The 22,771-nt window shown below is 37.9% G+C and overlaps 2 protein-coding genes across 2 annotated transcripts in view; one reads left to right on the top strand and one right to left on the bottom strand.

Annotated features, from left to right (window-relative positions):
* The first annotated feature begins 4,019 nt into the window (after nucleotides 1-4,019).
* LOC141333898 (uncharacterized) overlaps nucleotides 4,020-22,771 on the top strand; it is a 28,138-nt gene continuing 9,386 nt past the window's right edge. The window contains exons 1-3 of the mRNA XM_073839058.1: nucleotides 4,020-4,112; nucleotides 4,775-5,123; nucleotides 8,323-9,070. Coding sequence (XP_073695159.1) covers nucleotides 4,775-5,123; nucleotides 8,323-9,070 — 1,097 coding nt within the window. The 5' untranslated portion in view covers nucleotides 4,020-4,112. The remainder of the gene's footprint in view (nucleotides 4,113-4,774; nucleotides 5,124-8,322; nucleotides 9,071-22,771) is intronic.
* Nucleotides 18,022-22,747, bottom strand: LOC141333883 (uncharacterized). The gene is made up of 2 exons (XM_073839041.1): nucleotides 22,590-22,747; nucleotides 18,022-19,829 (listed from the first exon to the last, which is right to left on the bottom strand). Exons 1-2 carry the CDS (start codon nucleotides 22,672-22,674, stop codon nucleotides 19,060-19,062), a joined length of 855 nt encoding a protein of 284 aa, XP_073695142.1. The 5' UTR covers nucleotides 22,675-22,747; the 3' UTR covers nucleotides 18,022-19,059.

Raw genomic sequence — 22,771 nt, 5'->3', positions numbered from 1 at the left:
GGCCTTATATCGGCTACAGGCGTAACACCTTTGGGTTCCTACGTTAAGAATTACACGCTTCCTTGGCAAAAGATGTGATCCGTGGCGACGTCGTGCTGATCAGCACACTTTCTCATGATTATTTTATCATGTAAAACAAATTTGCACAGGCAGCCATCTGTTAACACGGGTGCCAAAATAAAACGCGTATTTAGGGCTCGCAATTCGCGGTCAGCCGCTCACAGAGGATGTGTGTGTCTAAACGGTGCTGTAAAGCGGTTAACGTAAGCAGTGAGATGTACTAGAACCTTTGATAACTTGCTTATTCGCTTATTGTTTTAATGTATCGTTAATGCTTTCTGCTAACTATGATTTGAATAATGCGTTAATCCAGCCCATTGTCCTGTCTGGCCTGTTCGCAGCATATTACATATTCTGGACTAACGGTACCAGGAGGAGACAGACGGAGCTGTGGAGTTCATTCAAAGGTAATAGTTGTATTCTAACAATCTGAGTACCTGCATTTTACATGTAGATATGATTATATATGTTTTTTAGGGAAAATAATTCAGATGTACAAAAGCTAAAACCAATGTGAATTACATATTGTCTGCTTCCTGACTGTTTTGTAGATATTTATCCTGAGAGAGAAACAAAGAAGTTGAAAGGCAAAGACCCATCTAAAACGACAGGGCACAGAAGAAACCAGTTCAAGTGAGACCAAGTTACCAGTCTTCTTTGCAATGCGAAGGATTTTCAGTGGAATTACTGACATGTAAGTACACATACAACAAGAACTTTTTCCTGTTATTATGTTCTTTTATCCTTTATCTACACTAGCGTTCAAAAGTTTGTGATCAGTTGGTTTTATGTTTTGAAATAAGTATCTTCTGCTCATCAAGGCTGCATTTAATTGGTCAAAATTATTTTTTATTTATTTCTGAATTTTCAGCATCAATACTCTAGTCTTCTAATTACTCCAGTGTCACATGATCCTTTAGAAACTATTGTATATGCTGATTTATTATCAATGTTAGAAGCAATTGCGTTGCTTAATATTTTTAATAAACTGTGATACTTTTTTCAGGATTCTTTCGTGTTTTTTTTTTTTTTTTTACCTTTATCAAACTAGTATTTTACATTGAAATTGATTGTTATGATTTATATTATTAGATAAAATTTCTCTTTTATATAACTGCTCTTCTTTTAAACTTATTCATCAAAGAATCCTGAAAAGATATCACAGGCTCCAAAACATACACTGACAACATTGACAATAACATTGACAAATCAGCATATTGATAATAAATGAGAATGATCTCTGAAAGATCATGTAACACTGGTGTAACGATACTAAACATCCAGCTTTGCATCTCAGAAATAAATTATATTTGAAAGTATAGTAAAATATAAAACTTGTAAAAAAAAATTTACTGTTTAATATCATACTGATCTTACTGTAACAATCATCACTCTCTCTGCCTTTGACTGTCTCTGTCATCCCTCTGTCTGTGTCTGACTGTATATTGTTTTATAAAATATCATTGTTTTATAAAAAATAATATCTAATGTATGGCACTTTTTGTTCTTTTCTATATTTTTAGCCACTCCTTGCATCCTGGAAAGGAACAGCATCTGGAGCTGAACTGTTCTCTTTTTTGTTTTGCTGGATTCACTTGAGGCCTTGTTGTTTGGCTATGTTGGACTGTTCATGAAGTTCATCACTTTCTTTGTGGTATTTAGAACCATTTTATTATGACCATGTTGGTTAACTTGATGTTGGTTAAACTTCGGCTAAATATTGGTTAAACTTAAAATTTAGCAGGGTAATATGTTTCAAGTAAATATTTTCATGCAATATTTTCAAAATAATACTAAATACACTGTTCTATGACATTTCTTTCATGCAAATTTGAGATGTTAAATAAAATTATATGTTAAATAAAATTGGACCTGTTTTTCAAGATTAAGATGTGTCAAATTATTATTATTATTTTTGTTTTTATTAAATAATAGGTGTACTGAGTTTCAGACTATACAACACTTTATGCAGTTAAATATTGTTTAAAGCTTATACAATTAATAGATTGTTTAAATTGCTAGTCATTAATATTCAGCAATCTGGAAAATAAATACTGCAAATACAGAATACACAAATTAAAGTATTTTACTGTAAGAAAAACGCAGCAACGTAAAAAATCAGGAAATACAGGATGATGCTGTAAATTAAAATGACAGCAGTGCTGCTGTATAAATTACAGTAACCGGCTGGCAACCCTGCTGCCAGTATTTTACTGTAAAATTTACAGGAAATTTTTTACAGTTTATTACTTACCCCTGTGTCTTGTCTTCCAGTCTGTCCTGTCTCTTCCAGAGAATCCCTCAGATCATTCAGTGTGTGTTCTTCCATCCCTGTTCACGATGCTTCGCAAACCAGCAGAAGACACTAACCTGTATTATATTCCAGTCGCGCAGATGGGGAACGTTGTAACACTGTGTTACAATATGCCCCGCTAGGGGCGCCGCTCGCAATTTTGGGCCCTATGACAAAATATGAGTTTGGGCCCCCCCTACCACACCAAAGCAGATCTCTGGGGGCCCCTAACGGTGTGTTCACACGGGGCGCAAGCGTCAACGCTTAACGGAAGGCGTGGCTGACGTTTATGGTCATAGCAGCGTCAGCCAATGAAATGCTGCTCTTGAACAGGATGAACGTGATTGGCTGCCGCCTGGCCACTGTATTTGCATAGAGCGATCTGATTGGCTGACGCGGCGCTTCACTGGCGTTCAACTTCTGCCGCGAGCAACGCGAGTGAAGCGCCGCCGACGGATCCACAATTCCTTTCGGCAAAGCTTGACGTCACCCATTCAAAGTCAATGGGAAGCGTTGACGCTTGCGCCCCGTGTGAACACACCGTAAAGGGCATGGGCCCTTAGAATCGTCCTAACTTACCCCCCCTTAGCGGCGCCCCTGTGCCCCGCTGTTATTAAACTATGCTTTTCTCTGACACAGGCGGTGCAGTTTACACTATTTACTTCTAAGGATTTTGATAAGAAACCTCAAGAAACAGGTGAATAAAGGCTGACAATCAATGTTTAATGTTCAGAAGTTATTATTTCAAGAAATGTAAAGCATTTTGGCTCGTTTATGTGTGTCGTGTTCTATGAGAGCTGTGTGTGGAGGAGTGGAGTGTTCTTCTGAATGTCTAAATGTGTTTCATCTATCTGTCCACATTGTTTTGAACTACTGTACAGCTGTGTGTTGCGATCAGGGCCATTCAAAGCATTGTTGCGATGTGTTCATTGTCAAACTCCAAAATTAGATTATTTTTATTTTTCTAAAAAACGTCATTACTTCATTTGAAAAAGTTAACACATGTATTTTACTGACAAAATATTTTAGTTTGTGTATATTTTAAGCTATTTTATAACATTTTAAGCTGTCATATGGTCGTGTTACAATGTGCCCCACCTATGGGGCATGTTGTCACGTTTCACTTCCTTTCTTTTGAGGTAAATAACGAAAAATGTATACACTCTAAATATGAAACAAAGGGATATATTTGTACTAGACAAGTGTGAAAATAATGTGGATAAATATTGTACTCTGAACCCCAAGTAGATTTACATAAACCGCGAAATTCAAAAAGTGTTAGGTTGTGCCCCGCTCTCCCCTATAACTTTGCCTCTTTTTTTTTTTTTTTTTGGTTGTTTGAAAGGCTGATAAGAAAATAGTCTTGGATTTAAGGGCTCAAAATTCACTTTCTTACTTGGTAGCACTGGTGTCCTAAACTCACAAATGAATATTTATTATTTGACAGACTGGGTATTAAGCTGGAAGTAACTTGGTGTTAGGAAATGACTGTTTGTCTGATGTCTAAGTCTGAAGTTTTGATAAAGCTCTTTCAAAAAAATAAAACAAAAATGTTTATAGAATGTTTATAGATTGTTATAGAAAAAAGTTTCTGACATTGTATATGAATTTCTGTTGACTTTTGTAATTTTAGTGTGAGCGAGGCTTTTATTTTGAAGTGGTGAAATGACGTTACATGACTGCGCTCCTGTTTCTGCTTCTGTTGTGATCCGGCTGAAGGAAGCTTTTAAAGTGTTAAAAGTCAAAGCAAACAGTTCAGGTAATTTAACAGTTTTATCAGAAATTGTAAAACGATTGCTTTACTATGGAACGTAACATTATCTAACATCAATGCACGTTATTTTGTGTGAGCAAAGCGCATCCATACATGAGACAGAATAGAAGCGTCTCATTTCGCTCACTTTATCATAAAGCAGCTTATAGAATTAAGTTAAAAAAAAAAAAAGTAACGAGAGAAGAAGAGCTTTTCGAGTCAACTGAACCAAAAGCTTCGCTAAACGATTCAGTGCTTGGAAGCGTTCGATTCACCTTGATGGTCAAAATAGTTCAATGAGGAGCAAACAAACAAACAAACAAACAAACAAACGTGTATTTACAACTTTTACATAGTTTTAAAATACATTTCGTAGATGACAAAATGCATGCTTTTAAAAAGTATTTTGTAATGTATTTCCTTACATTGCTTATATATTTTTCGGATATTTTGGAATACTTAAGGTAAGGAGCATATTAACAGGATGTTTTGTTTTTATGTTAACCACCTCTAAATAAACGTGGATGGCATGAATAAATCAGTATATAAAATGTTATATAGTTTGTGTTCTTATTAAGTCCCTTACCAGTGCACTGATTATTAAACTAGAAAGCTGATGAGATGCGTTGAGAGATTTAGTTTCTAATTTTTCTCATTCTATTATAAAGATGGCGTTTATTAAAGAGGAGAGTGAAGACGTGAATATTGAGGAAGCATTTAGAGTCAAGCATGAAGATACTGAGGAACAATCAAAGATGGGGTTTGTTAAAGAGGAGAGTGAAGAAGACATGAAGATTGAAGAAGCATTCAGGGTCAAACATGAAGATACTGAGGAACAAATAAAGATGGTGTTTATTAAAGAGGAGAGTGAAGACATGAGAATTGAAGAAACATTCAGAATCAAACATGAAGATACTGAGAAGCAAACCAAGATGGTGTTGATTAAAGAGGAGAGTGAAGACATGAGAACTGAAGAAGCACTTGGAGTCAAACATGAAGATACTGAGGAACAAACAGGTTGGTTTTCATTCTCAAAGCTCATCCTTGTTGAAATGTCCAGCTCCACAGAAACATTTTTTTTTAAGAATAAGTGTCCTTACAGGATATTTCATTGGTCTTTCGGACAAACATAGTTATTCACACCCTACCCATGTCAACTTTTAGCCCGCATAGATGATGAATCTCAAATAAATGCAATATTTCTAATATTAAATGTCCACTGTTTTGATTGAGTAACAACTTTATACTGAACTTATTCTGAAAACTTTAGTATGCTTTTACTATTAGTTAGCAAGACCATGAATAACATTTCTCAGAATAGCAAATTTGTATCACAATTCCGAGAAAAAGTCAGAATTGTGAGACGTAAACTCACAATTGCAAGAAACACCTTCCATACTGGGCCTGCAGTTTCTTGTTCGTGCAAACTGCATACACATCACTTCTTAATTTCAAGCACTTTTCAACAAAACAAAATGATTTTCCAAGTATTCCAGGCCTTTCATTTCTAAAAGCTAAATTTAACCAGCTTAAGGACTTTGTGTGAACCCAAAATCACACAAAATCCACCTTTGATCTCATACTGCATGTTGTTGTTCCACTCGTGCCTTTACTGCTTTTTGCTAATCTTCTTTAAATATATCTTTTTTTGTATAATTGTAAAAATTTGTGTAACAAATGGAACTTGTGATTTATTGCTTAAATCACACTTTATCGAAGTACTTCGATACCACAGCAAAAACTACTAGCCTAAATTAATAACGTTCAAACGTCATTCAAGGCAAGTGAACAGTCAGTAAAAAAAGAACAATACACTAATTGCAAGCATACATGCATAGAATATAACAAAGTTACAAAAAAAGTTAAGGTCTATTTGTAATGATTAGGCCTAAATGTTAAAAAAACACTACTGTGTCTGTTCACTGTGTCCACCTTATTTTTCCCCTTAAAGGTTGTATCAGCGATTTCTAGCCTAAAACATAAAGTGTCAATTTCAGCTGACCTTTCTTCACGATCTGCTCGCTGCCTGCCCCATAAATTGTCTGTGAAAAAACCGCGTCTCTCTGGTCAGCCTAGGGTCCGAGATATGCCAAAAAAACAATCGGCGCTGTTAACTATTCCACAGATAAACAAACAGTGTTCCAACCAATCAGCGTCAGGGGTTTGGTGTTGTGGACTTTCCTACTGGTGCTGGGATGTGAGGGCGGAGCGAAAGTCCACAACACCAAACCCCTGACGCTGATTGGTTGGAACACTGTTTGTTTATGTGTGGAAAGGTTGGTAGTGTCGATTGTTTTTTTGGCATATCTCGGACCATAGGCTGACCAGAGAGACGCGTTTTTTTCACAGACAATTTATGGGGCAGGCAGCGAGCGGATCGTGATGAAAGGTCAGCTGAATTTGACACTTTATGTTTCAGGCTAGAAATCGCTGATACAACCTTTAAGAGCGAGCACTGCCTTTTGTAAATTTACAGTGTCTGGATTCCGGTCTCATCCGGTCTCGGCTGTTTTTAACAGTAAAAAACAGCTTGATTTGCTACTTGATATTGTAAACTGGTGTGTCTTACCATAATATTTTAATGTAAAATCTTAATTATGAGCACAATGGTTTGTAGTGCAAACTGTTTTACTGTTTACTGCACTTAGTTACTGCTATTCGTCTTGTTATTTCCCTATGGTGGTTTACCAGATTACTAGAAAACAGCTTACTTCTGCATTGAAAAATAAGATAATTTAAATATAAATTAATCTTTGTAAAGCTGTTTTTTTGTCCCTGGAATGGTTTAAAATTGCTTTAATGTGTAAACAAGTTCTTTATATAACACCCAGGTTCTTAAAGGATTAGTTCACTTCCAAAACAAAAATGTACAGATAATTTACTCACCTTCTTGTCATCCAAGATGTTCATGTCTTTCTTTATTCAGGTGTAAAGAAATTATGTTTTTGAAAATATTTTATTCATATAGTGGATTTCTATGGTACCGGCAAGTTTGATTTTCCAAAATGCAATTTAAATGCAGCTTCAAACGGCTCTAAACGATTCCAGCTGAGGAAGAAGTATCTTATCTAGTAAAACAAACGGTTATTTTCTTTAGAAAAAAATTAAATTTTACACTTTTTAACCACAAATGCTCGTCTACTCTAGCTCCGCAATGTGCATGCTTACTCTGTGCACTCGGGTTCAAGACAGTTAGGCTGTGTCGAAAAACTCCCATCTCATTTCTCTTCCAACTTTTTTTGGGTGTTTGACCTTCTTTGCATGTTCACTTCGTAGATACTGGGTCGGTACTTCTGCAACTTTTGAAGTTGGAATTTTTTGACACACCCTAACTGTATTAAACTGGAGTGCACAGAGTACGCATTCACATTGTAGAGCTAAACAAGACGAGCAATTGTGGTTAAAAAGTGTACAAATTGAAAAAAAAAAATGCATTTTGGAATTTTAAACTCATAGGCACCATAAAAGTCGACTTTGGAGAAAATTCCTGAAATGTTTTTTTAAAAACATTTTCTTTATGACTGAAGAAAGACATGAACATCTTGGATGACATGGAGGCGAGTAAATTATCTGTACATTTTTGTTCTGGAAGTGAACTAATCCTTTAATTGTAGACGAATGTTTTTCTTAATTGTAAAAACTAATAATAGTGTACGATACTGTTACATCCATCCATTGAAGATTGTGTCCATGTGTGGAATTTTCTTGTCTTTTGTCTTGTCAGAATTAGAATTGGATACAGAAAAATACTAGCCATCTCATATTTGAAATTTTAAATACAAACACTTTGTTAATTTAGAGTGATGTGTAGTTAAGAGGACATAAAACTGAGTATCATTGCCATAATAGTAAAATATAAGCACAGTCACTTCCAGGGTAAACATACAAGAAGAAAAGAGAACCTAATACTGAGCCCTGTGGCACTCCTTACTAATGTTTGATGAAACATATCATAGTCCAAGTTGTTGAAAAATCTAACCGCATTTGTAGAAAGAGATATAGCCATGACTAGATGCCAAAAGCAAGTTGTTTGTTTATAAATGTAATAAGCATAAACAATAAGGCTTAAATGCTGACTAATAACAAATTAAAGAGTAAACAATATGTTGAAGAAATTCTGAGTTTAGTGGGTATATGATTCAGCATACATGCATAAATGTTTGATGTCTGTTGTTTTGTGCCATTGTTAACTTGCATTTGTCTCTTTTTACCTCAGACTTGATGGCGATGAAAGAGGAGAGTCAAGAAATGAGTGAAATGCAAGAGAAAGAACATCATAATTTCACAACTGGAGAAAAGGCATTTAGTTGCTCACAGACTGAAAAGACTTCCTCACAAAAAAGAGCTCAACAAACAGACACCAAACGTGACTTTTCCTGCCAGCAGTGTGGAAAGACTTTCAAAACAACAGTAAGCCTAAGAAGCCACATGAGCATCCACACTGCAGAGAAGGCATACACCTGTCCTCAGTGTGGAAAAGGTTTCGCTCGAAATGGAAGCTTTAAACGGCACATGAACGTTCACAGAGGAGAGAAGCCATACACCTGCAAACTGTGTGGAAAGAGTTTCACAACAGAACTTAACCTAAAGTATCACTATAACAGTCACACTGGAGAGAAGCCATTCACATGTGATCAATGTGGAAAGAGTTTGGGACACAAAGCGACCCTTAAACAGCACATGAGGCTTCACTCAAGAGAAGACAGTTTTATATGTCATCAGTGTGGAATGACTTTTGAAGACGGGAAACAACTTGAGAATCATGTTACAAGTCACAGTGGGGAGAAGACTTTCTTGTGCCATCTGTGTGGAAGGGACTTTACACTTAAAGGAAACCTTCAGACTCACATGAGAATTCACACTGGAGAGAGACCTTTCATCTGCAGTCAGTGTGGAAAGAGTTTCACATCTAATGGAAACCTTCAGACTCACATGAGAGTCCACACTGGAGAAAGACCTTTCACATGTCGTCATTGTAAAGAGTGTTTCACGTATAAAAGAGACCTGAAGCGTCATTGGAGAATTTGTTCCGTCAAAAACGCTTGAAAATTCTTGCAAATCTCCATCAAATCGGTAGCCCAGGTTTGGCTGAAACCTATGGAACGATCCGGATCGATCTTGTTTCTAAAACTCTCATTAGATCTTAAAGGCACGTCATGTTTTTGGATAATGCAACTATGTTTTCTAAATACGCACCATCATATGTGCATTTGTCATATTGGAGATAGCCTGTGTGACCTTTAAAATTCATCACAAAGCATTAAAGAGTTTTGTAAAGTTAACATCATCCCTTTACATTCAAATGCATTAGGTAATTTGTTTACTTCAGAGTTGAAGTCTTTAAGATATTTAGCTGAAGATGCATGTTTACTTGTGCCACAAAATAAACCCTTTGTTCCTTTTTGCCTATATTTTGCACTGTTCCTTGAATGGTCTACCCTGAAAATCCAGAGGTCTCGCGAGAGCACAATTTGAATTGTCTCTGCAAGACACTCTGGCATCGAGCAATGATGTAGGTTACTGCAATACGTAAGCAATTGTGGGAACCAATCAAATCGGTGTATCTGATTTAGGCGGGCCAGAGGCGAGCTAAGCTGATGATGACAGCACACTGCGACGTCTGAATCATATAGTAAACTTTGAAAGGTCGCTGTCGCTACAGATGAACAACAAGTTGTTTGAAACGGCTTTGGTCGCTACAATGAACGAGTTAGACTTGGCTTTCCATATAAAAGAGGAACAGAAAACCGAAAACTCGAATCGTTCCTTTGCAAGAAGGACGATTTTGCTGTTTTGCCGACTGGATACGGCAAGAGTTTAATCTATCAGTTCACGAGTTCACGCTTACATATAATTAGCCGGAGAATAGTAGCGCATGTTTGGCGTGCTGTCCGGTGAAGGGCTCCGAGCTCGGGAGTGGCCCGAACCCAGAGTACCCCCCAATAGGAGTAGCGAGAACTTAGAGTGATAAGATGGGGTGGTGGAGGTTTACTGATAAACCATCGAGTGAATTGAGGTGACTCAGCTGTATTTAAACGCTGATTGACTTGAGTGGGCTCCTCTTGTGATGTTTACGCTTAGCATCTGACGCGCTTCTCCCGAACTTTGTTAATGAAACATCATTTAGCTCTGCTGGTAGCTAAGCGTGTATTGTTGTGATTGGTCGTGGCGTTATCCAATTGCGTGCAGTTAGAGTTTCAAATGCACGCTTGGTGCCGCCCCTCGAGTTAGGCAGTTTTCATTGCTCGATCCCAGACCCCTAATCTAAATAGATTAGGGTCTGGATTTTTCCAGGCTATGAATGGTCCAGAACTCTTGATGAACTTGTGTAGAGACCAACAATCAATGTGAATGGTGCTCAGAATGTCGATGTTCTGATGTAGCAAATGGTAACGCTGGCCCTCAGCCTTGTCTTGTATTTCAGGGTTCAAACACACAATTCCTAGCAATGTCTTCAAGTCATTTGGGAGATTTAAAGAATGCTGACGTAGTATGTCGAGGAGCGAATTCAATGGCGTATGTGGATTTTGTGTTTAGTAGGAGTTGGAATTTATATTCTGATTCACTTTTATCAGGAGCATTTGACAGGTGTTACTTGAGTCATTCTGCATGCAACCCAACTCCTTTCCCCAAGTTGTTACTTGTATTGTCTGCAGTTGTCGATCCACCTTCTCCTTTGCTTTTCACCTCGGTGTCCAATAGGATGGTTCATTCGAAGCCTTAAGACCTTAACACAAACAATCCCTTTTTTGTTGTACGCTCACTGGCCTACCAAGCCATGTTAAATAACAGTTGGTGGATGGATGGTTGTAGACTTTCTGCAGTCAAAGTAAACAAATGAATTATTTGTTGAAATTTACTTTAAGGAAGAACGCTTCCTTTTTAGATAAAACTTGAAAAGTGCATTTCAACTGATGCATTTCATGATTATATAACTGAAGTTTAAATATAGATTGAATTCTCATTTTGTCACCCTGTTCCTGTGCATTTAATTTTCAACTACTAAAGCAACACTTTAAAGCATCATCAGTGATTATTTTATATATATATATATATATATATATATATATATATATATATATATATATATATATATATACAGTCCTGTGAAAAAGTTAGGACACGCTATTGAATTTCATGGTTTTCTGTATCAGGACAATAAAAAAATTATCTGGTCCTTAGCAGGTTTATCCTCAGGTAAACGTCATCACATGACATATCACACAGTGTCATTATTTATTTAAGAAAAATACAGCCAAGAGGAAAAGGCTATGTGTGACAAAGTTAGGGCACCCTATGAGTCAATTGCCTGTAGATCCACTTTTAGCAGCAATAACTTGAAGCATTCATTTTCTGTGTGACTTTATCAGTCTCTCACATTGTTCTGGAGGAATTTTGGACCACTCCTCTTTTCAACGTTGCTCCAGTTTATTAAGGTTTGTGGGCATTTGCTTATGCACAGCTCTCACCACAGCATTTGAGTCAGGATGATTTCTGGACTTTGACTGGGCTTTTGCAACACCTTGATTCTTTTCAGCCATTCTGTTGTAGATTTTCTGGTGTGCGTGGGATCATTGTCCTGATGCATGACCCAATTTTGACCCAACTTTAGCTGTCAGACAAATGCCCTCACACTTGACTTGAGAATTCTTTGATATACAGAGTTCATGGCCGATTCAATGACTGTGAGGTGCCCAGGTCCTGTGGCTACAAATCAAGCCCAAAATGATCAGCCCTCCTCGTGCATGCTTGTCTTTTGGTATGAGGCGTTTGTGCTCTTTAGGTTTTCATAAAATTTGGCGCTGTGCATTATGGCCAAACATCTGTTCAAAGGACATTATTCTAGAAGACTGGTTTTGTTTAGATGCAACTTTGCAGGCCTAAACTGTGCTGCCATGGGTTTTTTTTTTTAGATAGAAGAGGCTTCCCTTTGCCAAGGCTTCTAAACATGCCATTTTTGTCCTATATTTTTCCAGTGGTATTGTTCAATTCAATTAAATAAACATCAAATTGTTTGGACATGGCTGTATTACTCTTCTCAGATTGATAGCAGCAACAAATGCTTCTCTGAGATGATTGCTGATGTCTTACCTCCTTGGCATTGTGTTAACACACACCTGAAGGCTCCAGACCAGCAAACTGCCAAAGCTTATGCTTTTATAGAGGCGCTCAAACTTGCTGATGATCAGTCAATCAAAGGTATTTGATTAGCAGTGCTTGACTGTTATTTACCCTCTTTATTCAAATGTTAACAGTAAGGGTGTCCTAACTTTGTCACACATGGCTTTTCCATTTTAGCTTTATTTTTGTTCAATAAATGATGACACGGTGCAGTTTATCATGTGTTGTTGTTCATCTGAGGTTTTATTTTCCAATTTTTAAGACCAGCCAAGGACCAGATTTTTTTTTATGATATCCTGATATGGAAAACCATGAAATTCAATAGGGTGCCCTAACTTTTTCACATGACTGTATACTCTAGTGATGGTAATCCTTTAATAAAATGTGTTTCTTGAGCATCAAATCAGTGTATTAAAATGATTTCCAAAGAATCATGTGACACTGAAAATTGTAGTAATGATGCTGAAAATTCAGCTTTGCATCCCAGGAGTAATTAGCATTTAAAATATATGCAGATAAAAAAAAAAAAACAGTTTGACGTTGTTGTCGTTATTAAATGTGTCCAGCTCCTCTATATACCTAAAGATGAATAAAAAGACAACCATTGCTTCATTGGGGATTTTTATATTTATTACTTAGCAAAAATTTAACATTGTTACAAAAACATGCTGAACAAAAAATATGTTCGAACTATCATAAAGTCTGAGCAGTTATCAGAAAAACAGTTATTGATATGCAATACACAGGCTATGGAGATTTCCTTGCTCTGATGGATTATTCATAGAACATGGCATTGATCTTCATGAAAAAAAAAATAAAGTTAATCCACTTAAGGCTGTTTTTCCACAACTTTGATTTGCACAGTGGTTTCAGCGTAGACCTATGTTGACCTCTCGCTATTGACACTACTTACATAAATCGGAGAGTGGGGCTAAACAGGAGGTGATGTATAAGCAGGCATCTTCTTCTGCAGTTTAGCCAAACTTTTATATCATAGAGTGGTACATTTGTCATTTTGGCAGACTGGCTTCAATATAAGCTGTTTTTAGACCAGTGGTTCTCAACCTTTTTTGGGCCAGCGCCCCCAACCCATTATCCAGGTCCCTAACCCATTAATTTTAAAACAAGAAACATTCATTTAATTTACAGAGTTTTTAAGCAAGTTGTTGAAATGCTGATATACTTTGTTGCCCCAAATTTAAAAACTCCTGTTTAGAACATATTATTACATTTTAGTTTCTTCTTCCATTCCTGGAGCTACAGACAAGTTGACAAAATAGATATGCATCCAGTGTAGAAACGGTGTTAGGATGTGGCAAATTATTTGCATACATCTTCCTGTAGTTAGCATGCCTGTGGTTAATGATAAGACTGCAACTTGTGTTTTGTTATGCTTTGCAAAAAAGGTTTCTTGTGATGCATTTGCAACCAGAGTTGCGAATGGAACGCCTGAAAGCCTATGTTGAACCTAATGTATTTTGTTTATTTTCCTCTCAGCTGCAGAAAGGTGTTAGTTGGAGACCTAAGGGGGGAAACCACAAACTATATGCTGATGACTATGCCTAGCTCAAGTTAAAGTCAAAGTCAACTTTACTGTCAATTCTGCCACATGTACAGGACATACAGAGAATTGAAACTGCGTTACTCTCAGTCCCATGGTGCATACAAGTAACATTAAATACAAAAAGTAACATTAAATACAAAAAGTAACATTAAATACAAAGGTAGAATTTAAAAAATACAAATAAACATATAATATATAAAATGAAAAATACAATATACAAGTAAGTGCAGAGAGTGCAAACCATGTAAACAATATAGTGCAACAGAGCTTGTAAGTGTGTAAAGCAGTCTTGTAACTGTCTTATGAGCAGTGTGAGGTATATGCAGTTCAAATATGCAGTTTGTTAATAAAGATAACGTCTGTTTGAAAATTTGCTTCGTCGTTTTCGGACGTGCGAGAGCCATATCGCCAGGGAGCATTCTGCACTCATCAATCCGCTCGAGAGCGCTCTCACCACGGCCAGATCTTCGGAATTTACCGCTGGCTCTGCTCTCTGTAGTGGTTACACATGACATGTAATTCATTATGGGTTAATCAACGGGCAGTCTTTGATCTTATTAATCTTTTATTTGTTCCAGAGAAGAAGATAATTCATTTAGCATGTAAGTTTATGTAAATTCAATGCTGAATGCTGCCTTTACTCTTAACTGAATTGCATAGCAACTTTTTTGATGCCTGTTTTTGTTGTTATTGTTTATTAAAATATTATTACTCAATAAATAAAAATGTATATAAACTATATTTTAAATAATGTATTTAATAATAGTATTTAGTAATGAGAAACGATGGTGAATTTAGTTAACGTTACATTGTAACGCCTTTAGATGGCGACAAGAGACCGTGTTATGAGTGAGCAGTTATTAGTGACTTTGGGACTTTTAAAATGAAAAGTTAAGCGGAAGTTATTTTTAGCTTCAACAACAGTTTGCCACAGCGATAAATGCACTGAGCAGCAAAAGCACCCTTAACAGATGAACAGATTTAAACGCTTTCTTCAGTAAACATTCAAACTAATGTCATATCATCATGGATATGAATAATGAATGCTCTATCAGATGCAGGTACGTTAATCACTCGCTCAGTCTATCTCTCTCTCATAATACTCAAACATGATACAGTGAGGTTTTAATGCAGTAATACAATAGGCTTTCAATGAAGCAACTCAACATTCCTTCGTTACTAGTTCTAAAGTGACGTTTTGGAATTAGTAACGAAGAAGCTTATGCTCAGCTGATCAACCGTCAAACTTTGATTTGAATTTGTGGCGGAAGGAATAGTTTGCACAAAAAAGGGCTTTTAAAGACACTCCGTTGTTATTCTGTTTATGTATTTACACACTTGTGCCGTCGAACTGTTGTATAAACGCAATATCACACTCGTAGACTTGAGATATGGCTGTATATCGGCACTCTGTGATTACCTTACGGCGAATCAAAACCGTGCCGATATACAGCCATATCTCAAGTCTACGAGTGTGATATTGCTCATATATACTGTATATATGTATATATATTTACACACAGGTGCTGGTCATATAATTAGAATATCTTCAAAAAGTTGATTTATTTCACTAATTACATTCAAGAAGTGAAACTTGTATAATGTATACATTCATTCCAAACAGACTGATATATTTCAAGTGTTTAAGACATTATTAAAAAAGGCCATTCACAAAGATGCATAAAAAATCTTGGTAACACTATACAATAAGGTTAATTAGTTAATTCATTAACTAACATGAACTAACCATGAGCAATACATTTGTTACTGTATTTACTTATCTTTAGTAATGTTAGTTAACGAAAATACAGTTGTTCATTGTTTTCATGTTAGTTCACACTGCATTAATTAATGTAAACGAGATTTTAATAATGTATTAATAAATGTTGAAATTAACATTAACAAAGAATAAATGCTGTGTAGTTCATTATTAGCTCATGTTAAAGGTTGTATCAGCGATTTCTAGCCTGAAACATAAAGTGTCAAATTCAGCTGAGCTTTCTTCACGATCCGCTCGCTGCCTGCCCCATAAATTGTCTGTGAAAAAAACGCGTCTCTCTGGTCAGCCTAGGGTCCGAGATATGCCAAAAAAACAATCGGCACTACCAACCTTTCCACAGATAAACAAACAGTGTTCCAACCAATCAGCGTCAGGGGTTTGGTGTTGTGGACTTTCGCTCCGCCTCCCTCACATCCCAGCACCAGTAGGAAAGTCCACAACACCAAACCCCTGACGCTGATTGGTTGACCAGAGAGACGCGTTTTTTTCACAGACAATTTATGGGGCAGGCAGCGAGCGGATCGTGAAGAAAGGTCAGCTGAAATTGACACTTTATGTTTTAGGCTAGAAATCGCTGATACAACCTTTACCTAATACATAAACTAATGTTTAACTAATGAACCTTATTGTAAAGTGTTACCAAAATCTTTATACTCACTTCTACTGTGGGTGAAGCTGCATCAGGAATGATTTGCATAAACACAGAGGCATATTCAGAACGGATCGCGCTTTCCTTTTTAGAAGTGAAAGTAACGTTTTCCTCTGCATCTTCAGATGACCCCTTTAAGACCAGTACAAAGAAAGGATTTTTAGAAATCTTGGCCAACTGAAAAGTATGAACATGAAAAGTATGAGCATGTACAGCACTCAATACTTAGTTGGGGCTCCTTTTGCCTGAATTACTGCAGCAATGCGGCGTGGCATGGAGTCGATCAGTCTGTGGCACTGCTCAGGTGTAATGAGAGCCCAGGTTGCTGTGATAGTGGCCTTCAGCTCTTCTGCATTGTTGGGTCTGGCATATTAATATTAATCTGGCAAATTAATTTCTAGTGTTAAATTCAAAAACGAGAGGGCAGATTCATTCAGCGAACCTACCTTCTGCTGCATGCGGCTCTTCCTCGCACTAAATCAGGCCATTATTAACCCTTTGGGGTCTGAGGGTGTTTTGGGGCTCTGAAGACGTTTTGACATGCCCTGACATTTGTGCTTTTTTCAGTATCTTAAAAACATGTTAATATATAATATAAAATATATTGATGTAAATTTTCTAAAACATATTTTGTGATCGAAAGGGAATATTCGAAGGAGTGGCTTCATCTTTAGAAAAATATTTCCACACACTTGATATGCCTAGTTGATTGAGTAGTCTGTGCAACCCCTACTGCGTACACAGTTCTGCACTTACTGTACTTTGGTGCTGTTCTATAAAATATTCTATAAATAAATAAATACAGATATTGTGAGAAATCTTTCACTGTGCAGTGTAGATATGATATGAAGAAGATAACAGTAATCAGTCTTTAATACATCCACATAAGGTTAATCCACATCAGGTAAAAAAGTGTAAACACACAGGTATCTTTAAGACCGGACAACATACACTAAACAGACTTGGATTTAAGTAGTGAAGCAAATGAGGTTAAAGACACACCTGAACCGAATGACATAATCATACACGGACTGGAAACTAGTTCAGGGAACACGTAAGAACAAAAACACAACTACAAGTCTATAAGGTGTGACATTTTGCCCTCCTCCCAGAAGGCGTGATATTGCGCCACAGGAAACAAAGGCTGGGGTGGAGGGGGACTTAAGAGGAGGACAAAGATGAGGATGTTGGATGGTGGAGGTTCAGGAGGAAAACAGGTCCCCAGGAGGAGAGCGATGAACAGAGTCCTGGATGGAGAGGATGCAGGGAGGAGCCAGGAGGAAGACAGAAGGGACTTGGAACAGGAGGAGCCAGACAGGATCGAGGCTTCAGCCATGAAGACGACCCACAGTGGAGGCAGACGGAGGGAGGAAGTGTGGGTGGAGCCCAAAGTGGAGAGCTGATGAGCCAGGGAGTCGCAGAGGATTCAGAGGGCCAAGGCGGGGCAGATGGGTCCAGCGACCGAGGCAGAGGCAGGGATCCAGAAGGCCATGGTGGACAGAGGAAGAAGATTGAGCCAGAGGAAAGGAGGAGCCTGACAAAGCCAGAGGGACAAGGGATACTCATGGTAGTCCAGCATGGTAAAACTTGATGAGGCCATTTGCCAGGTACTGGGTTTCATTGGCAAAGTCTTCCATGTGGTCCCAGAGAGTGCTCTCCCTGCTCCAGCAGGAGGAGGAGGAGGATTAATATGGGATGATCCATAGAAACCAAACAGAAATACTGATAAAAAACCAAAACAAATGAGGAATACGGTCTTCTGTCAGTGTGGTGTAAGAGAAATGCACAAATACTTAGAAGATAATGGTAAACAGTATTTAATACATCCACATAAGGGTAATTCACATCAGGTAGTCACAAACAGGTAACATTAAGACTGGATAACATACACTAAACCGATATACACTGAACAGACTTAAGTAGTGGAGCAAATGAGGTTGATTAAGAAGCCACACCTAAACCAAATGGCATAATCAGACACAGACGGGAAGTTTCTCTCTTGGAAAGTACAGAGACAGAACTGTGTCCAGGCACAGATCAAGAGAAGGTTACAAAAATATTCTTTGCATTGAATATTGAAGAGCACAGCAGCCTCCATAATTCTTTAATGGAAGAAGTTTAGAACAACAAGGACTCTTCGTTGGGCTGGTTGTTCAGCCCAATTGAGCAATCAGGGGAGAAAGGCCTTGGTAAGAGTGGTTACCAAGAACATGACAGTCACTCCAGCTCCAGAAGTAATTTGAAATACCTGGAAGACACATGAAAGCCTTGTGGTTAGTGCGCTGACATATAGTTCAACTGTGCTCACAGCGACCCGAGTTCGATTCCCGCCTCGAGGTCCTTTGCCAATCCTGCTCCCCTCTCTCTGCCCATTGATTTCCTGTCATCTCTCTACTGTCCTGTCCATTAAAGGCATGAAAAAGCCCCAAAAATATAACTTAAAAAAAAGAAGATTGATGGGTGTGGCCACATGCATTCATATAAACATGGCAAAAGACGATTTAAAGCTTCAATTTAAAGTTTAAAGAGGATAAGAATGCAAATTAACTATCTGAATGTGGCCACCTGCGATGAACATGGTGGGTTCTTGTAGTAACCTGGGGCATCTAAATTTGGGGCACATTCAGAACCATTTTAAAACTCTGTCCACAAAAAAAAAAAAAAAGAATAGGGTCTCCCATATGCATGACTTTCCATATGTATCTGATTTTGTTTTTGTGACACTTAACATAATTAAATCAGGTTCATCTAGAATGAATAAGCAGGTGGTTTTTGGAATTGCTCCTTTTTGTAAACCTCTTTTCACACTCTTCATGTCTCTATTATATGTGAACTCCTTTCACACAGAAGACATATAAAGCCTCTCTCCACTGTGAATCTTCATGTGGTCATTAAAGGCTCCTCTAAATCTAAAACTCGTTCCACACAGACCACATACAAATGGTTTTTCTCCAGTGTGAATTCTAATGTGGGCATTAAGACTTCCTTTTTCAGTAAAACTCTTTCCACACTGTTGGCAGGTGTGAGGTCTTTCTCCAGTGTGAACTCTCATGTGAGCGTTCAGGTTTACTTTTCGACTGAAACTTTTTCCACACTGTTGGCAGGTGAATGGGTTTTCTCCAGTGTGAATCCTCATGTGAATAATAAGGTGTGATTTTTGACTGATTTTCTTTCCACACTGCTGGCAAGTAAACAGCTTTTCTCCTGTGTGAACTCTCATGTGCCTTTTAAGGCTTGCTTGTCGACTGAAACTGTTTCCACACTGTTGGCATGTGTAAGGCTTCTCTCCTGTGTGAGTTCTCATGTGTAATTTAAGGCTTGCTTGTCGATTGAAATTCTTTCCACACTGTTTGCACGTGTAGGGCTTTTCTCCTGTGTGAACCCTCATGTGGACTTTAAGACTTCCTTTTTGAGTATAACTCTTTCCACACTGTTGGCAGGTGAAAAGACTTCTAGTTCCATTTTTTTGATCTCTTTTTGGTGACAAAGTATTTTCAGTCTGTGAGCAACTAAAAGATTTTTCACAGTTATAGAAAAATGTTTTTTCATAGCAATCTTCATGTTCTTCTTCTTTCAGTTCTTGATTCTCCTCCTTTAGCGCCATTAGATCTAAGGTGAAAAAGACAAATAACCAGTTTAAATTGCACAGAACAACATATATAAAACATTTTTTCATGTAAAGCATCAAAACCAACCACATGTATTCTAGATCCTACATGCACTAAGTTGCTCTCAGAAACTCTTCTCAATATTCTATCTCTATCTAATATTGTTCTGCAAAGGTCCATTCCAACCCTTATTAAACACACCTGCCTGTAATTTTCAAGCAATCCTGAAGACTTGTGTTTGATTGTTCAAGTGTGTTTGATTATTGATAGCTTCTTCAAACTCAAGTATGATTTTCATTCGCCAACAGTTTTGTGGTCATTGCTGACAGATGGCTGAAATTGGCAAAACAGTTCTCATTCAGGTGAGTGACAGTTGTGTAGTGTGTGTGTGTGTTAACAAAGACACAATCTGAGAGAAGCACTTCTTCCTGTGAAATATTTGGCGTACAAAATATCTGGACCTGTTGGTGACTCACAGTCCTGCACTGTGATGTGTTTTGATTGAAAATGGCACAGCCAATTAGAGAGCAAGATGCAGGATGTGTGTTCACACTGTCATGTTTGGTTCAATTAAAACAAACTTGCCATTGCGATTGTGCGGTTCATTTGACCAAGTGTGAACACTGCCATCGGAACCCTGGTGCACAGAGTTTCCTATCTCAGGGTAACTCAACTCACAGTTCAAGTTTAAACTCAGAGTTGGTTGAACCCTCTTATTGAAACGGGCCCAAGGTGAGTACAGGACCGTGTTCCACTAAGCTTTAAAGGTTTGTTTAGTTTATTTGGTCCAGACCAAAAAGGAAAAGTATACATTTGGTCCTGGTCCATTTAGCATTCACACTGGCATTGACAATGAACCTAAAGATAATGGACCTAAAGGCAAAGTGATATGTGATATGTTCATAACCTGATTGTTCGGGTTGAATTATGTATATTTTGGGACGGAACTCACCGAACACTCCAAACTTTAATTTGGAAGCGGGCCAAGACCCATCTTTTTAAGTGTCTCGGTCCACTTCCAAATGAACTCTGGTGCAGTTCAACTGAACGAAACACAGACCAAAAACTTCCAAACAAACCAAAAACAGGAAGTAATGCAATGCTATGTGACATGATTACACAAAGGAAACAAGCGCTGTATCTAAAACAAAATGAGCAAAGGGCAAAGGTGGAGCAACAAGGCGCTAAAGTGCCTTTAATAAGCTCTTTGTGAGTTTGCAGGTGGTGAAAATAAAATCATATATAACAATTAGCGTGCTTAGTCCAGCAGATGGCATTAGGTGTATTCATCTAAAGCCCGGGACACACCAACCCGACGCCAACCAACTGGCGCCGACGAAAGCCGACCGTCTTGTCGCCTCTAGTCGGCTGCGTCTGCGGGCGTCTGGGCAATTAAACTGAGCTCGAACACACTGAACTGACGAAACCAGACTACAAACTAGAAGGTGCTTTCTGCGCATGCGTAAGGAGATATATCGTGGCGTACCTGCAGATGGCAGTAGTATGTATTTTCATTCCAAGAAGAGAACCAGGAAGAACCGCCGCACGTTTTGCATAGTGTTTTCCGTTACGTCGTACAGCGCTGGCAGGTCTTGGATCAAATTGATCAGCTCGCCTTCAATAGCTTCTTCCACACAGCCATAGTTGGTTTCGAATTGCGAAATTATGACAGCGAGCCGTTTCCCATCTTGACTCGTTCCTTTGCTTGTTACGTCACTTCACGTCTAAGTCCTCCACACGCTCTGATTCATGTCTGAACAGCCCCGACAAGCTCAACGCCGATTCAACATGTCGAATCGAGCAAACTTTGGCCGACGCAAGCCCGACAAAAGCCGACGAGAGAGCTTCACCGACGCCCACCAACTGCCCGACGAGGCCAGACGGCCGATCGTCGGCTTGGTGTGTCCCGGCCTTTAAAGCGTCGATGTGGGTGTATGACATCAAAGAACCCATTTACTGATTATTCTGCTCAGCACCGCTTTGAGTCGAAGGCACCTTTTACATTTGTTTGGAGTGTTTGGTGAGTTCCATCACAAAATATACATAAATTAACCTGAACAATCAGGTTGTGAACATACCACTTTGCCTTTAGGTCCGTTATCTTAAGGTTCATTGTTAATGTCGGTGTGAACGCTAATTGGACCAGGACCAAATTAATCATTTTCCTTTTTGGTCTGGACCAAATAAACAAAACAAACCAAACCACAAGTGTGAACACACCCTTAAAGCTTAGTGGAACATGGTCCTGTACTCACCTTTACCTAAATGCACCATATGACTTATTTATCGCTCAGTTTAATTAAAATTTACTGGTATTTACACTATGTTCAGGTATGATAATATTTTCAACCTTAGAATTTCATGATGCTCTGAATTAAAAAAAAAAGAAGCTTTCCCCACATTTTTAATACAGTATAAAGCATTTATAGATGACTGTCCCACTGCAGCCCAATGTTTTTCCTTCACATATTGCTTTAAAAATTCGTACTTCTTGAATAAAGGGCAATTTCTTTCCAATTCAGTTTAGCTAAAATGTTACATAAAATATTTTGTTTAGGCTACTACTTTTATTTCTCTTAATTCTGTAATTTTTCATATTTTAACACGTGACGTAATAATAATAATAAAAAAATGTTCAAATAAACCAAGTAAACTAAATAAAACCACCTAAATTATGACATTTTTTCAAAAATCTCATACATTTCTGTAGGGCTGGACATTAAGATTATGAGTGAGGTCAGCTTTAAAAATGAATACCAACCTGTTTGTTCCTCAGTATCTTCATGTTTGACTCTGAATGCTTCTTCTATCTTCATGTCTTCACTCTCCTCTTTGATAAACGCCATCTTTATAATAGTGTCACGTGGATCTCAGTTGCTTTTCGGGGTGTGCCTCAATCAGCTCCCTAGTTTAGTAGTCGGCGCACTGGTAAGAGAGTCAGTC

This window comes from Garra rufa, chromosome 4 (genome assembly GCF_049309525.1).
Source record: "Garra rufa chromosome 4, GarRuf1.0, whole genome shotgun sequence".
In the NCBI taxonomy this organism is placed as follows: domain Eukaryota; kingdom Metazoa; phylum Chordata; class Actinopteri; order Cypriniformes; family Cyprinidae; genus Garra; species Garra rufa.
This window is presented reverse-complemented; position numbering and strand designations above follow the sequence as displayed.

What these genes read in the sequence shown, in the direction of transcription:
- LOC141333883 (XM_073839041.1), bottom strand. Translation starts at nt 22,674, where the DNA reads ATGGCGTTTATCAAAGAGGAGAGTGAAGACATGAAGATAGAAGAAGCA. An exon ending in AGATACTGAGGAACAAACAG is followed by an intron (nt 19,830 to 22,589) that starts GTTGGTATTCAT and finishes TTTTCACCTTAG; the next exon opens with ATCTAATGGCGCTAAAGGAG.